The sequence below is a fragment of the Pelodiscus sinensis genome, chromosome 23, assembly GCF_052426305.1.
Source record: "Pelodiscus sinensis isolate ZL-2025 chromosome 23, ASM5242630v1, whole genome shotgun sequence".
In the NCBI taxonomy this organism is placed as follows: Eukaryota; Metazoa; Chordata; order Testudines; family Trionychidae; genus Pelodiscus; species Pelodiscus sinensis.
In genome coordinates this window covers 15,848,305-15,863,946 of record NC_143074.1, presented here as the reverse complement: position 1 = coordinate 15,863,946, position 15,642 = coordinate 15,848,305, and the positions used below count along the sequence as shown (strand labels likewise).

The 15,642-nt window shown below is 46.3% G+C and overlaps 1 protein-coding gene across 2 annotated transcripts in view; it reads left to right on the top strand.

Moving 5' to 3' along the window:
• Window positions 1–15,642, top strand: part of DDX31 (DEAD-box helicase 31) — an 81,554-nt gene that overhangs the window by 48,791 nt on the left and 17,121 nt on the right. For both annotated transcript variants that reach the window (XM_006136813.5, XM_089772903.1), the window contains 3 exons: window positions 1,214–1,295; window positions 8,249–8,360; window positions 13,367–13,547. In XM_006136813.5, coding sequence (XP_006136875.3) covers window positions 1,214–1,295; window positions 8,249–8,360; window positions 13,367–13,547 — 375 coding nt within the window. The remainder of the gene's footprint in view (window positions 1–1,213; window positions 1,296–8,248; window positions 8,361–13,366; window positions 13,548–15,642) is intronic.

The window sequence follows — 15,642 nt, the reverse complement described above, 5'->3', positions numbered from 1 at the left end:
CTCCGTCGAAGGAGGCATGTAGTCTAGACACACCCCAGTAGACTACAGTGTTCTTCACTTCCAGCACTTGGCTACCGTTTTGTTAGAATCAGGATCCCGCCCCATTGAAAAGTGTGTGATAGTTTTGCCCTTCAGTTTAATCCGAGCAAGATTATGGGTGAAATCATAGCCCTATTGAAATCAATGTAAAACATTCACTTTGACTTCAATAGGACAAAGATTTCACTCCAGGTCTTCAGACAGCTCCCAGGGTCTGTGTCAGTAATGGCTATGTTGTAAATTGTGGCTGAAATGAGACTTGTTGGGAGTGAGAACTAAGGAAGTTAAATTGCAGTTATCTGGCTAATCATGTAGTCGATACAGTTTGAATTGACTACACAATTAGTCAATAAGGACCACTCTGCAGAGCCGCCGGGCTCTTAATACATTTAAATTGCAGAGGCACAACATCCCGGGCCAGCGTGAGCTGGAACTGCTCAGTCCTGAGTCTAGCAGTACTTGTTGGCGGCAGACTGCCCTGTCTACCATGAACAGGGGCTACTGTGGGCTGCTGCTGGAGCAGCCTCTATTCATGTTAGCCAGAGTTGGCCATGGGGAGGGGCTGTTCCGGCAGCAGCCCCTGTCCCTGGCCAGCCCTGTCTGCCGTGAACAGAGGCTGCTCCGGCGCCAAGGCTGGCCATGGAGAGGGGCTGCTGTGAACAGGGGCTGCTTGACGACAGCAGCCCCTGTCTGCGTGGGGGGCCCAACTCCCCGCTGGGACCCCCAGGGACAGAGGCTGCTTCGCAGCAACCTCCTCTATCCCCCACCCCTTCACTGCCTCTAATAGGGGCAGGGTGGCACCATGGAGACAGTGCTGGGGGGGAACCAGCTTTTAAGCCAGCTCTCCCCAGCACCAGCTCCTGTTTCCTTCCTCCCGTTGCAGCCTCTCATAGAGGCAGCAACAGGGGGAAGCAAGAAGTCGATACACCAGTCGACTACTCGCTAACATCTCTAGTGAGAAGCTCTATGAAAATGTATCAGGCATCATGTTCAAGTCTAGATTCCCAGGCTTTGGTCTCTTCAGTCCTGCTTTACCATTCTGTGGGCTTTTGGGGATCACTCTTTACGTCTGATCCATGGGTGAGGAAGAGAGTCCACTGTTAGAGAAAGCTGTGCGTTATCTTTGGAAAAGAGGCGAAATTACCATTTTTTGTTTCTTTTCCTGGCACATCAGCGTCTGCGAAATGAAGATGGAGGATATTCTATCAAGCCTACTGAAAGATGATCGTTTCAAGGGTCGCCAATGGGGAAACAAGGTGAGCAAATGTTCTCATTTGGAATTGCTTACATTTTAATTTCCTAACTGGGTTTGATGAATAAGCTTTTCCTTGGCGCTCTTTTTTCAAGCAAAGGTGTTAGTAAATCCATGATCTGGGCAATGCAAAATGACAGTTGAATTTTGCTTTTCCACAATTGCCTAATCTATGATCCTTGACATTTTTGCCCCAAAATGTGTGTCTGCAATTCTCAGCAAAAATGTCACAGCAGACAGTGCTATGGTGAGGGCTTTTATGGCCAAGAAACTGCGTTGCTCTCTTTTACAAACCTACTGCAGTCCATTAGCTAGCCAATTCTGAAATGGTGTATCTGATTTCAAGCTATCCAACAATCCTCCAAGTAAATAAAGTTTAATTTGTGATCCATTCTCCATGCTTTTGAAATTCTCATCTTTGCCTCCGATGGGAGTCTTTCCAGTGACACCCACTTTGGCTCAGCCCTTACTTGCTAATTCACAGAATGTAGACACTTGCGATGGATTTCTCAGTCATTGGTGCAAATTGGAGAGTACTGCAGTTTAAGAGCCCTTAACTTAGATAGACGTATCCAGGGTTTTTTTTCAACTCTCTCATTATTTTGCCAATTTGCTCATTCCGTTCCACCAGCCAACAGTCTTCAACTTGTCCACTGTCTTCCAGTTTCCTACAAATGGCTCTGTTGGGAAATGTGGGTGTTCCCAGGCCTTTGAAAAATAGTCGTATGTATGGCTTCTAAAATGAAGATCCGTGAATCATCTGACATTTCTATTCACAGCTATGCATTTCTGGCCCGTTGCTCAAGATAATATATTAGGAACATAAGCAACTAGTCAACTATCCGATAAGCAGAAGAAAGTGGGGGGCAGGAGTCGGTGCTGGGGGGAGTCAGCTTAAAAACCGGTTCCCCCCAGGACCATCTCTGTGTGGGGCAGGGGAGGCAGGGACTTAGTGGGGACCGGGCGCAAGCTGGGAATCCGCTGATTCTCGGCTAGTGCCCAGTCTCAGACTCTGCACCTCTGCTTTTTAAATGTATTAAGAGCCTGCTGGCTCTTACTACATTTAAAAATCAGAAGCACAGTGTGGGGGACCTGGTGCGAGCCAGGACAGCTGATCCCCAGCTCAGACCGGGTCCCCCCTTCTGCGCTCCAGCCTTTTTACATTTAAGGCTGGTGCGTGGGGAGGGCGGGGGACCTGTCGTGAGCCGGGAATCAGCTGTCCTAGCTCACGCCAGTCCTCCCCGCTGCGCACCAGCATTTTAAATGTATTAAGAGCTGGAGGCTCTTAATACATTTAAAAGGCTAAAGTGCAGCAGGGGGGGACCTGGTGCGAGCTGCGAATCAGCGATCCCAGCTTGTGCTTCAGCCTTTTAAATGTCTTAAGAGCCTACCGGCTTTTAATACATTTAAAAGGCAGAGCCGCAGCGTGATTTGCTCCCGGGGCCAAGAGCTAACCCCACTGCAGCTCCCCTGCTTATCGACTAATCAGCTAGTCGATGGAAAATCCATCGACTAGTTGATTAAACTAAATTTAACATCCCTACAATATATAGTATATAGGGGTTGGGTTTTTTATGTTCTTTTGTATGTTGACTGGAACAAATCCTTATTGTTCAGAGTGTGGTCTGTAAAGTACTCTAACAAATACATTGGTTAGTAAGTATGTGTGTTAGTACTAAGGATTCATTGGTGGGAATTACAGATTGCTGCATGCACTAAAAATGACCACCAGCACTTTTTCTATGCATAAAAATGTCACCACGTAGAAGTCCAGTATTCTTGGAAGGGGTGGCATGCACATTCTTGCAATTTGCAGAGGCATAGAACTTCTCTGGCCCCAGATTTGTCAGTGGAACTGACAGCTACTTTGGCCCTGGGGATGCAACAGGGTCACAGAACATGTCCCTCCAAATGGGGTCATATTTTATTCCTGTGTACGCCCCTGCCTGGAAGTAGCTTTGTGTATTCTGTTGGAAACTTGGAATGATTATAATACTCCCGTTTCTAGCTCTAAAGATATCCCATTTTACATCTGGCACTGGCCCAGGACAGAGTAGAACCCATCTCAGGCCAGTGTATGAAGAGAGAAATATTTCTCTGGAAGGTTTTGAGTTGTTTTTTTTCAATTGCAGCTGTTTAAAAGCTGTCCAGAGGGCTTTAGGAGCCCAGTGCTTGTGAAAATCAGGCCCATGGTGCATCAGATTAAGACCCTAACCACTGAAAAGTCTCACACCAGTAGCCACTTTTGAAAATATTTGCCTTAACAAGCTGTTTGTGCCTCATTTCCCCCATCTGTAAATTAAGGATAACCGTTAACCAGAACAAACTAAACCAGTATTGGAAAACCAACTAGTATCACTATATATTATTTGTGGTTGAACTTAGGCGAGGGGTAGCACAAATAACAAAAAGATAATCCCTGCCCGAAAGAACTTGCCAATCTAAAGTTGCCATCCTGGCCTCATTTAAGGCAGTGGGAAGTTTGCTATTGAATTTAGTGTAGCTGGGATTCTCCCTAACTCGTGGGATATTTTCGACCTGCTGCAGGTTTTTACAAATGCAGAAGTTGGTGGGGCTACAGGATTCAGGTTTAAAAGACTGTGACCAAGAATGGAAATATCTTGTTATGGGAATGAATAGGGATGAAACCAATATAGTTCTGTGGACATTAAATAGTGTTCTATAGATATTACTCTTGAAAAGCTTATAAAATGTAATATTGGATGCAAACCTTCCTGTGGATTTTTGTTGTTGTTGTTGTTTATGGCCACCTGTAGCATTCTCTATCAGGGTTACAATTCTTAAATTCTGTAGGGTGATTTCTAAAAGGTCAAGGGAAAGGGTGACATTCCCTTTCTATAGGACTGTTCCATAAAGCCGGTGCATCAAACTAAGGACAGAATAGACTGTGGATAGAACAGATTAGGGATGTTAAATTTAGATTATTTGGCTAATCGAATAGTCGATGCAATTTGCATAGACTGTTCGATTAGTCGATAAGGGCACCTCCGCCTTCGAAGTGTAGCAACAGCTGCTGGGCTGTTGCTACACTTCAAAGGTGATAGTGCTGCGGGGAACACGAGGCCAGCATGAGACTCAAGCAGTCCCTGCTGGCCCTGTGCTCCCTGCCGCATTTCAAAGCAGCAGCACGGCATGGACCCTCAGGGTCAGCGGGGGAGTCCCGCTGCACAAGGTGTTTCAAAGCAGCAGACCCTGGGCTCCAAGCGCTGCCACTTTGAAGCACCCCATCCTCTTCTCCCCCTACTCCTTGCTCCCTCTTTCTGGTAAAGGCAGCAAGGTGGGGGGGATGAAGCGACTAGTCGACTAGTCGTTCACATCTCTAGAACAGACAACGATTGCAGCTTTTAATTTCCACTTGTTATCAAAGCGCTCCCCTAACCCAGCCGTGGCATTGCTACTTGCAAATTACAGAGTTCTCTTTCCCTTACCGGCTCTCTGTGCACAGAGTCGTGGACGTGTAATGCTCATGAACACAGGAACCTCATTATAATGCTTTTCGTCTCTCATTGCCTTGAAGTCCAGTAGAAATACCCCTTTGGAACACACATTTTTGGGCTCCTGTGAGCAACTGGGGAGTGAGCTGAAGTGCCTGTAAAATGTATATTTTATATTTAGACACATAAAATATATATGTGGCTGCATCTGGGTGTGTGACTGTTCACCCACCTACAAAGAGAATAAATTTGATCTTTCAACTTTTATGCGGGGAGGGGTTGGAAAAATACCTCTATGGGTTCTAGGGACTGTGCAGGAGAGTGGGAATCAGCCAGGCAAAAAAAGTTAACACCAAATCCTTCATTTTGTTTTCAAGTATCACAGAAGCAGGCCATATTATGGCTTCCCCTTTCTTTTCTTTTTTTAAGCATAAGAACATCCCACCTGTTCTAATTTCTATTAATTCTCTTCCTTAATGAACTCGGAGATTTCCAGTATCCGTCCCCTTCTCCCCAAAAAGCCCCAGTGTTATTAGACATAAGTTTCCATCTTACAAAATAGATTCTCTATCTTTTCGGGGTTTTAGCACGATGGTTGCTATTTTTCCAATGATGCCATGAAATGCTGTAATAAATGCGGTCGCTCCTTTTGGATTGTGTATATTTTTATTTACGACTAATGTTTATTGTGGCCATGCCTCTGGACCAACCAAGAATGTGATTCCATTGCACAAGGCAAGGCACAAACACAAAGTAGTAGAAGCTTTTATAGAGTATGTAACATAGTACAGAACGCATTCATATACAGTTGAGCGTCCATGAGTTACAAAGGTTAGTTCTACTAACTGAGGCAGTAAATATATCTAGAAGGAGAAACAGCCAAGCAAATCAGTACCTCAATACTTCATCTTTTGGGCCTTGACATGCAGTAGAAGGGCGTCAGGTATATTGTCTCTCTGACTTGGGATACTCTTAGGAATGAGGTTTACTCAGGTGTATAAAGGATGCAGACTTGCTTGTAGCTGCCAATTCGCTCCTTTTTATCTGTCCACAGCCTCAGACAGTGTGGTGTATGGTGGGTTTTTTGGGTTTTTTTTTTTACACTGCTCAACTCTGTCAGTTTTAAATTTAGAATTTTTTTTTTAAGACCAACCTCCCTGGAAGGCAGGAATCAAAACATAGATTTCTTCGTGCCCATTACAGGGCAACTCTGAAATGAAATTTTTCTGGGTGGATTGAGGGATATAGGAGAGGAGGGGGGAAGCTGATTTCTGAGTATGTTATGTTTTCTTCCATTTGCTTTGTTTGATTTATTTTTCTTGGGCTGACCTCACACTTTGGAAATTATGCACCTAGTTTTTATCCCTCGTTTTAGTCTTACTTTTCTTTTTCCCCCTCCACCAGCGAGAAGAGATGCCTCATTTTGAAGCCTAAAGGGGGAAATAAGAAAAGTCCTTTGTAATATATTGCCATATTATCACTAAATCCCCTGACAGTTGTGACACAGAAGCAAGTCACCTGTCACTTAAGCTTGAGGTCTCTTTAATTTTCTCCTGGAATTCGCACCAGGCTGTCTTTAATTTGAGGCCTTTATTGGAATTCTGAAACCTTTCTGCCTCCCCAGCGCTCAGATCTATTCTGAGTGCTGTTACAGAATGTATACAATAACCAACAGAGGGATTCGGAGAGGGCTGAAGCACTGTTTATTTAACACTCTGGAGGGATTTTCGTGCTTATTCGGTCCTGGCTACCCGGCTTTCAATATCGCTTTGACAACTGTTATGCCCTTCTCATTAATTTTAAACAGTTAAAACACAGGAAAAAGAGAAAAAGTTTTCATTATTAAAGTGCTTTACTTTTTAATAACAGAGGATTCTGTCCGCCAGGGGAAAGGGCAACCTCGCTAATTTCACATTCATATTAAAAAACGCTGGGAAGGTGACACTCTATGCTGCCTGTGAGGCTTAACAAAAGGAAAAAGTGGAGAGGGTGGGGAGGGGAGAGAAAAAAAGTTTTATGTTTCACGTCCGTAGAAACTTGATAATGACAATGACAAATGTCCACTCTGGGGGAGGCGGCTCCACTTTTGGCATATTAAATCCTTGCATGGATCCTCGACTGGAAAATAACTCGTCAGATTAGTTATTGTTAATAATTCAGTCCGCCACTGCTGTAAGCAGACCTGGCTGTATTTAAATCAGTTTTGTACCTTGTATCTCCAAGAGTGAATTTGGTCTGCCGTGCTTTGCAGCTTGGAGATTCTATATAGACCTTTTTTCCAAAAACACAGTCAAATGACTAGAGCCCCCTTGTCCAGGGTGCACAGATACAATATGTGAGACAACGGCTCGTGCGCAGGAAAGCGCTGAGATGTCATTGCATAAAGGGGCTTTCAGCAAAGAAGTGGAGAAGGTGGTTCAGGTGCAAGAAGGACAAAGTAGTTCATGATCTAGGAAGACGGTTGGCCAAGAGTGGAAGAAAGAAGTGGAGAGAGCGGCTTGGATGGAGGGTCCCGGGAAGTGAATGGGAAAGAAAAAGGAAATGCAGGGAGAGGAAGATTGATGATGTTTGAGAGTAAGGAGCAGGAAGTTGATGGGGAATGAACCCACATGTGGGGGGTTAATGTATTGTCCTAGGGAAGGACTGGTTATATGTTTCAGTTGATTTATTTACTCTCTGTTTCACTTAGAACAGAGATGGGCAACCTAGGCAAGTGAGTGGACCACATGAGTGGCCCTCCTTCATCTCCCTGGGCCGCACGATTGTAGTAACCAAGACGGTGTCCCAGGATAGGGTAGTGTTTGTACCTGTGCTTGAGTACCTAGAATTTGCAGGATGTGCCGACTGACTTATGGCTACAGTGGCAATGCAGAGGGAGCGCACGGCTCTCTAAGTCAGTGTTGTGTGCAGCCAGCATGCACCTCACTGCACCTGCCCTTGCTTTAAGTGCATGGTGCTCTACTAATACCAGTATGGAAAAAATGATGCGAACGGAAACCAGCGGAATCCTGGGCAACGGTAAATAAAATGTCTCGGGGGCTACACGCTGATGGGCAGCATGGGGCCTTCAGGCCACCAGTTGCCCATGCGACAGAGGAAGGTAAAACTGAGGAAACTGGCCCCAGAGGTGTCGGTCTGGAGTAACTCCACTAGTGTGGACAGAGTCACTCCAGACTGACTCTGCTGTAACCATGATTGGAAGCTGAATGGGTGAATTCCAAAGTGGCTGCCAGCAGGAGAGAGGGGAAAATATATGTAATAGGTGTTAGAAAACACAAAATTAAACCGTATTTGCTCCCTCACGAAGCAGTGCTCACTGGTTGCTTTGACTTTAACATCTTTATCTATACATATTTTTTCCCGAGTAATATTGAGAGGATTACCCTCGTTGGCCCCGGGGTGGTTACTGTGTGATTTTACTGTTATTAAATCTATTCTAAACTGCTTCATTATTCCTGACTCAAACTCTGTCTTTCCTCTAATCCTCCCACCGCCCTCCTAGAAATCCCATGGCACAAACCCCCAGGAAGTGCGGGAACGGGCGACAGTCTTGCAGACGGAATTTGAAAATTATGTGCACTCCAGTGAGGGAACTGTCCGGTGGGCAAAGAAAGGTCAGTAGGTTTCTTTAAAACTTATTACCAAATCTCTGGTACAAACTGCACCGTTTCCCCTCTGACGTGGTGGGCTTTGGGGGGGAAAGGCCTACTAGAAGCCTTCGGGGCCAGTGCTCTGAGGGGAGTTGAAATGAACGCAGAAGGCTTTATAATGATATTAAATGTTAATTTCTTGCTCTCACGTGTTAACACACAAATGAAGTTCACACTTGGTTTTCATTAGCATTTGCATCTAGGGGGTTTCTGACCCAGTCACGTGAGTATCTAGGTTGTGTGGTACACTGGGAAGGGGAGAGGCAACAGGTGAACATCTCATCCTGGCTGTAACAGCATTGAATTCCTTGTTCGCACCAGGGACACATTTGACCCGGGGAGACAGACTGTCAGCCAAGGGAGGGGGGGCGGGAGGAGAGAGAGAGAGAGAATACACACATACGTACATACACATGTGTGCACGGAGGAAAGCACAGCAATAGCTAAGGAAACACAATCGCTGGTAACTACAATTATTGAATCTTTCAGTATAAGTCTGCAGTTTCATCTTCTGTCTTTGCCTGGGAGGACGTGTAAAGTAGGGCACAGAGCAATACAGTGAGCTTTTACACCTACATTTGAGAATATGGAAGTGGAGCCGGGGAAAGAAATTGCATCTGCTCTGGGGAAAAATTACTTTGGGAGCAGCCAGAGATACGGTACGGATGCACTGCCTCCTGGCAGAAACCAAAAGGATGGTATAACATGAACTGATATGACTCTCCTGTTCTGCGAGTGGAATGGGCATGCAAAAACAAAGTACCTGTTGTGAAGACCGTGTTTAAGGCAAATTACTGTTACCCAAACTTAATATTGGATGCCCTTTTGAGGACTCCAGACCTACACAATGAACTGCACAGTGTGTGCTCTAGGGTAAATATATAACTAGATTATTTTCATTTCAACCTCTTTCTTCTGTTTCACTTTGCCTCCTGGTGAATTTCTTCCCATCCTGCTTAGGTACGGGCTAAATGCTGCTGTCTTAACTTTTAAGAACACTAGGGGGCTGTGCCCCCTGCTCGCCACGCTCGCCAACGCTCGTTTCTCTGGGAGTTGGCAGTCCAGGCCCCCGCCCACCCAGCTGCTGGAAGGACTAGGGCCAGGGCCATACCAGCCCCAGTCTCTCAGTCTCCAGCCCCCGGGGAGGGTCAGGCCAAGGCCTGGGGGCAGCAGCCCTGGCTCTCCTCCCCAAGTAGCAGGGAAGGGCTGGGGCTGTGCCAGCCTTGGTCTCTGAGGCACCTCTGGCCTCCAGGGAGGGCCAGGCCAAGGCATGCCAGCCTAATCTCTAAGCTCTTCCCCTCCCCATTGCTGGGGAGGGGAGGGGACGGGAGGGTTTGGCTCGGACCATGGTACACTGGCTCTCCACGTGGGTCCTGGAGAGGACCAGGCTGGAAGTGGGTGGGGCTTGGCTCCTGTGGACACAGAGTGATGTATAATGTCACTCTGATGTCCCACAGGAAACATTTCTTTGTATATAGGCTGGCCAGGATTTAGCCCACCGTCACATGGATGACAAACTCCAGCAACCCCACAGTGCATGCAGATGGCGCAAGGTGGGGGCGGAGCAGTGGGGACATGGCCATGGCAGCAAGATGGCAAGGTCCTTCAGGGGCAAGATGGCGGCCAGATCTGCTTCCCCCATCCCCACTGCACCGGGCTAACCTGAGCGTACGTCTGCTGTCACAGCGGGGCGGGTAATGTCAGTGTTGATAAATGCAAAGTAAAGCATATTGGAAAACATAATCCCACGATATGTATAAAATGATGAGGACTAAATGAGCTATTACCACTCGAGAGAGATCTGGGAGTCATTGTTCATAGTCGTCTGAGAACATCCACTCAGTGTGCAGCAGCAAACAGAATGTTAGGAATCATTAAAAAAAAAAAAGAGAGAGAGACTAAGACAGAGAATATCTTATTGCCTCTATATAAATCCATGCTACGCCCACATCTTGAATACTGCATACAGATGTGGTTGCTGCATCTCAGAAAAGATATATTGGTATTGGACAAGATTAAGAAAAGGGAAAAAAATGATTAGGGGTTTGGAACAGGTGCCATATGAAGAGAGATTAAAAAAACAGGGACTTTTCATCTTAGAAAAGAGGAGATTAAGGGGGGATATGATAGAGGTCTCTAAAATCATGACAAGTATGGAAAAAGTAAATAAGGAAAAGTTATTTACTTGTTCCCATAAAATAAGAACTAGAGGCCACCAAATGAAATTAAAACAAACAAAAGGAAGTTTTTCTTCACTCGGATGTGGAATGTATTGGGCCATCCAGCCAAAATCTTTGTTGAGACTTCTGTTGTAGCTATCAAACTTGTAAATGAAATTAAGTTCTGTATCCCCTGTCGAGCTGGCTTTTGAAATTGGTTTGAAATAATACAGTGACTTTAAAATCCATTAATGAGTGCCCAGGCAAGTTAAAAAGACTAACACGGCTACCCCTCTAAAACTAATCTGTACAATTCAAATGGCAGGCATTAAGATGATGATGAGCAGAGAACTGGGAGTTGGAATTCTACATCTGATGCTGATGTAGACCTGGGCATATCATAGAACCTCTCTCTGCCTCGTTTGCACCTTTATTTCTTGCCTCCCTCCTCTGGAGATGTATAAGGCTTAATTCGCAAATGTTTTAAAGTGGTTTGAGCTCCTTGTTTGGAAGAGGCTTGAGTTGTGGAACAGCCAAACCTCACTGTCGTGGGTGTTGCTGTGCATCGAGTCCTGCAAATCCACGGATATCTGCTTTATATCTGCGGCTCGTTTTTGCAGTACAGCTGCAGAGACAAATTTTGTATCTAGAACCTTGCAAATTTGCGGATATCCGCTTTCTATGTGTGGGTATCCGCGTCCCTGGATGTGGATGCAAATATCGGCAGCTCATTTTTGTGGCTACAGATGTGGATGTAGATAGAGATGTTTGTATCCGCACAGGATCCTCGCTATGCGCTGCTTGATTGACGCTGTAGTGCTTTTACTCTGTGGCCGAGAGCGGCTCCATGACTTGCAAAAGGGCTGGGAGTAGAATCCAATAGTCTTGGTGCTGAGCTTATGTCTCCAGACCTCGCTCCCTGTAATATACTGTGACAAAAAGAAACAACGGAATGGGCGTGGGTCCTGTACAAACCGTATCCATTTCTGTGCAGCCTCCATGTAACTCTATACACCCTCACTTGTTCCTCAGCTATGTGCTGTTGACTTTTGATGGCGGCTGTGGGGAAATGCAACCAGAATGTCATGAAATGTTGAAACATGATGCATCCACTGTTTGCCTTGAACCTTCTCCTGTTCCACTATCTGCATATGCAAATTTTCCACAACTGACTGGCTTCCATAGATTCCCTTCTTCCTCCCCTTCCAAGCCAAGGATCATGAATAATTAACATTGCAGCTGGCTTTTGCCGGCATGGCAGACAGTCTGTTGGAAACCGTGCCAGCGGTGCATTTGTTTCCCTTTTCTGCGTTTTCTGACCTAGTCGGTGGGAACATCCAATGTTGAATTACAGGCTGCTTCCAAAAGGACCGGCTCCCCACAGTCCTTGGGGCGCAGACATTTGGAGTGCTGTACAAAAGGAGGGCTGTAGAGCTTTGATGGGCGTGAAAAAGCCAGTGGGCCAGATTCTGAGCTGGTGTAAGTGGTTGTATCTCCCTTAGGGTTTTTCATGGGAGTTACACCTTGCAGCAGGATTGAATTTGACCCAATAGCTATATAGAGAGAAAGCAGGAGTACTGGGATTTTGAGAGCATTCAAGCATAGGTCCTTATTGCTCTTGGTGTCTTATCGAGAGCCCCTCCAGCAGTCTGGGTGTTTGAAATGTTAAGCATCCTCTCTGAAAAAATTGGTTCCTGGTTATTCGGAGGTCCTTGAAAGACTCACGGTAGGAAATCAGGGGAGGGGTGCAAAGGATTCACCTGAGTTTCTTCTCATCGATTGGGAAAAGGCACTCGCTTTACTCGGTAAACAGAGCTTTGATGGATTCCCAGGGTCCTTCCAGGAGCTGAGCTGTTAAAATGACATTTTTATTACTGTTCATAAACTCCAAGCTCCTACTGCTGCTGCGAGATTACATTTAAGCTGAGGGCAAACTCGCTGGTCCAGTGGCTCAACAAGCCAGGGCGTGGGAGGTTAGAGTTTAGAGCCTGCTGCTGTCGGGGAATGAGAAAAGAAGCCGTGGGTGCAGGTCGGGGCGGGAACAGGGAGCAGGGGATTTTGGGAGCTGGGAAGGAGCAGAAGGGGTGAGCCTCAGTCGAAGAGCGTCCCAACAGCAGAGAGGAAAGTTGCAGCCTGACGTGTGGGTGCCGTTGGCATCCTGAGTTCCCCACCGGTGTGGTTCGCAGTGTTGCCCTTTTTGAGGCCTCTCCTTAGAGCAGTAAGACCTGAGGAAGACATTAGAGGGGTGAAGATGCAAGCTCTGTTCACAGGCTGGTGATGAAACAGAAAATCCGTGTGTCTTTCGGGCGTTTCTGAGGGACAAGCTGGTGATTGAGGAAGAATTCACGGGCTGCTCAGAGTCTGCCCCCAGCCCTCCCCACAACCCTTTCTCCACCTCTCTTCATCCCACCTTCTTCCTGTTGTTGTCTTCCTTCTCTCTCCCCTTTTCTCTCTGTCTAAGCTTCTACCAGCAAAGGTCACCAACCTCTGTGCAGGTTGAAGACCACCACCCTGTCAGACGGGGGCAGTGCTTAGAAGAGGCAGTCTTATGCAAACTTAGTCTGTCTTCCTGTCACTTCTTTTCAGCTCCTGACCTCTTTCTTCACAACCTTCCTCCTGCTTCTCCAGGATTGCACTAGGACTTCAAGCATTTTTAACATCTCAGCCGTTCCTAGCAGTGCTATCCCCGTTGTCATGAAAGACGAGGCAACCTCCTATTGGCTGAAATAGGCAGGATGGAGTAGGGTTATTTAAAAAAAAAAATCTACGCTGCAGTTAAAATAACTTTCTCTCTGTGTGTGTCTTTCGCAGCTCTGCAGTCCTTCCTTCGCTCCTACACCACCTACCCCAAGACCCTGAAGCACATCTTCCACATCAAATCCCTCCACCTGGGCCATGTGGCGAAGAGTTTTGGGCTGAGAGACGCTCCTCAGAACCTCAGCGCCTCCATGGCTGCTAGTCCGGGAAAGAAAACCAAACCGAAACCAAAAAGGTAGGAAACTCCAGCTCTCTGAAGCTAGGGACGCAGTATGACCATGCTGGTTTGACCCCCATTTTGAACGTTTTCCTAGCGAGGGAGCTGAGAACGAATGGGAGTAAACCAGGATAAATTGTGGAGCAAAAGGATAAAAAGGAGGATGCTAAAATCACCTGGGTCTGCTCTTTCCATTGTCAACACAATAGTCCGCCATCCTGTCAGTCAGGAGCCTTCCCCAGGAGGGAGAAAAGAAAAGGGTCAGATAGCTTCTGCTTGCTATGGAAAGAGTTACTTCAAGAGGACTAGCATTTGTTGTGTATCCTATTGACCTCTGCCTTAATAACAGCCATCATCCTCGTCACGCACTCGTCTGGGGTCATGGAGAGATCCAGGAGTTTTGAATGATTTGCTACCCAAAAGCCATGGGATGAAGTTTGGTGGCTCTTAGGAAAGGCAGTACCTGCTCAGAGAGGAGGGTGACTGGTCTGAGGACTTCATTTGGCCAGCAGGTAACCTGACAGCGCTGTTGGGTGCCCGCACTGAGCAGATGATACACTGTGCTTTTGGCCAGCCTCTGGCCACCTGTTAAGGGGCAGAATAGGTTACACGCACACCCGCAAGGCTTAACCAGGTCACATCCGCCTAGAGCTGAGCTGCACTGAGGAGCGGCTGTGTGGTGTGTTCCCCACGAATCTGCTAACGAACGTGTGAGGGGAAGAGAGGTACAGTTTCCTGTGGCCTGTTAGCATCTGTGATTTATTTGTGATCTACCTGATCTATTTCTTTAAGGGTAAGTCTAGACTACAAGCCTCTTTTGAAAAAAAGCATCTAGACTACAGCCAGTACTTTCGAAAAAGTGAGCCGCTTTTTCGAAAGAGAGCACCCAGGCAGTCTGGAAGCTCTCTTTCAAAAAAGCACAGTTTGCATTTCTTAGCGCCTTTTTTCGAAAGAGCGCTTTCAAAAAAGGCGTTCTACCTCGTAAAATGAGGTTTTCCGCAGTCGAAAAAACTGCTGCATTCTTTCGATTTACTTTCAAAAGAACACAACAGCAGTTTAGATGCAGGGGAAGTTTTTTCGAAAAAAAACCCTGTAGTCTAGATACACCCTAAATGAATACACATCCTCCTGTCTGATTAACAGACTATATTCCAAAATCAATCCTCAAGCGTTCACTGTGCACAAAGCTATTTGCTTTTGCTGTGTGAGCTACGGGCCAGTGGCAAAACTGAAGTTGATGTGTGAATGAGTAACGATGTTGCCTACCCTACTGGTATGTCACTGCTGCATGAAACCTGGACAGGAAAGGGACCTTGAAACCTGATGGGGGAAACTGAGGTGAGCTGGCTGTGTGAGCTGACCGGGGTGCGGGCAGATAAGTGAGAGCAGTTCTTTGACCAAACCAATCCCACAAATACAAGCAATGCTTCTGGCTGATCTAATGATCCTGATCACAGGACCAGGAGCTAGGAAATCTTGGCTGTTACACGGGTTAGTGAGAGTTAGAAAAACCACATAACTTTTCGTGCCTCAGTTTCCCCTCTGGTTAACTGCAATGTAAACTTAATTCGTTTATTTTCCCAGAACCTTTATTAGTCCCAAGTAGTGTTTTGTTTAGCTTTATTACTAAACACAGCGGCTGTGTCTACACTGGGCCACTTATTGCGGAAAAGCAGCCGCTTTTCTGGAATAACTTGCCAGCTGACTACACTGGCCGCTTGCTTTTCTGGAAAAGCAATGACGATCAACTGTAAAATTGTCAGTGTTTTTCCGGAAAAACTATGCTGCTCCCATTCGGGCAAAAGTCCTTTTCCGGAAAAACTGTTCCGGAAAAGGGCCAGTGTAGACTACACAGTAGTCTTTTCCGCAAAAAAGCCCCGATCGCGAAAATGACGATCGGGGCTTTTTTCCAGAAAAGCGCGTCTACATTGGCCATGGACGCTTTTCCGGAAAAAGTGCTTTTCCAGAAAAGCATCCTGCCAATGTAGACGCGCTTTTTCCGGAAATACTTATAACGGAAAACTGTTCCGTTTTAAGCATTTCCGGAAAAGGGTGCCAGTGTAGACATAGCCAGCAAGTCTGGGTGTTTGAGTGGGAGCTCGGTCTTTAAAAA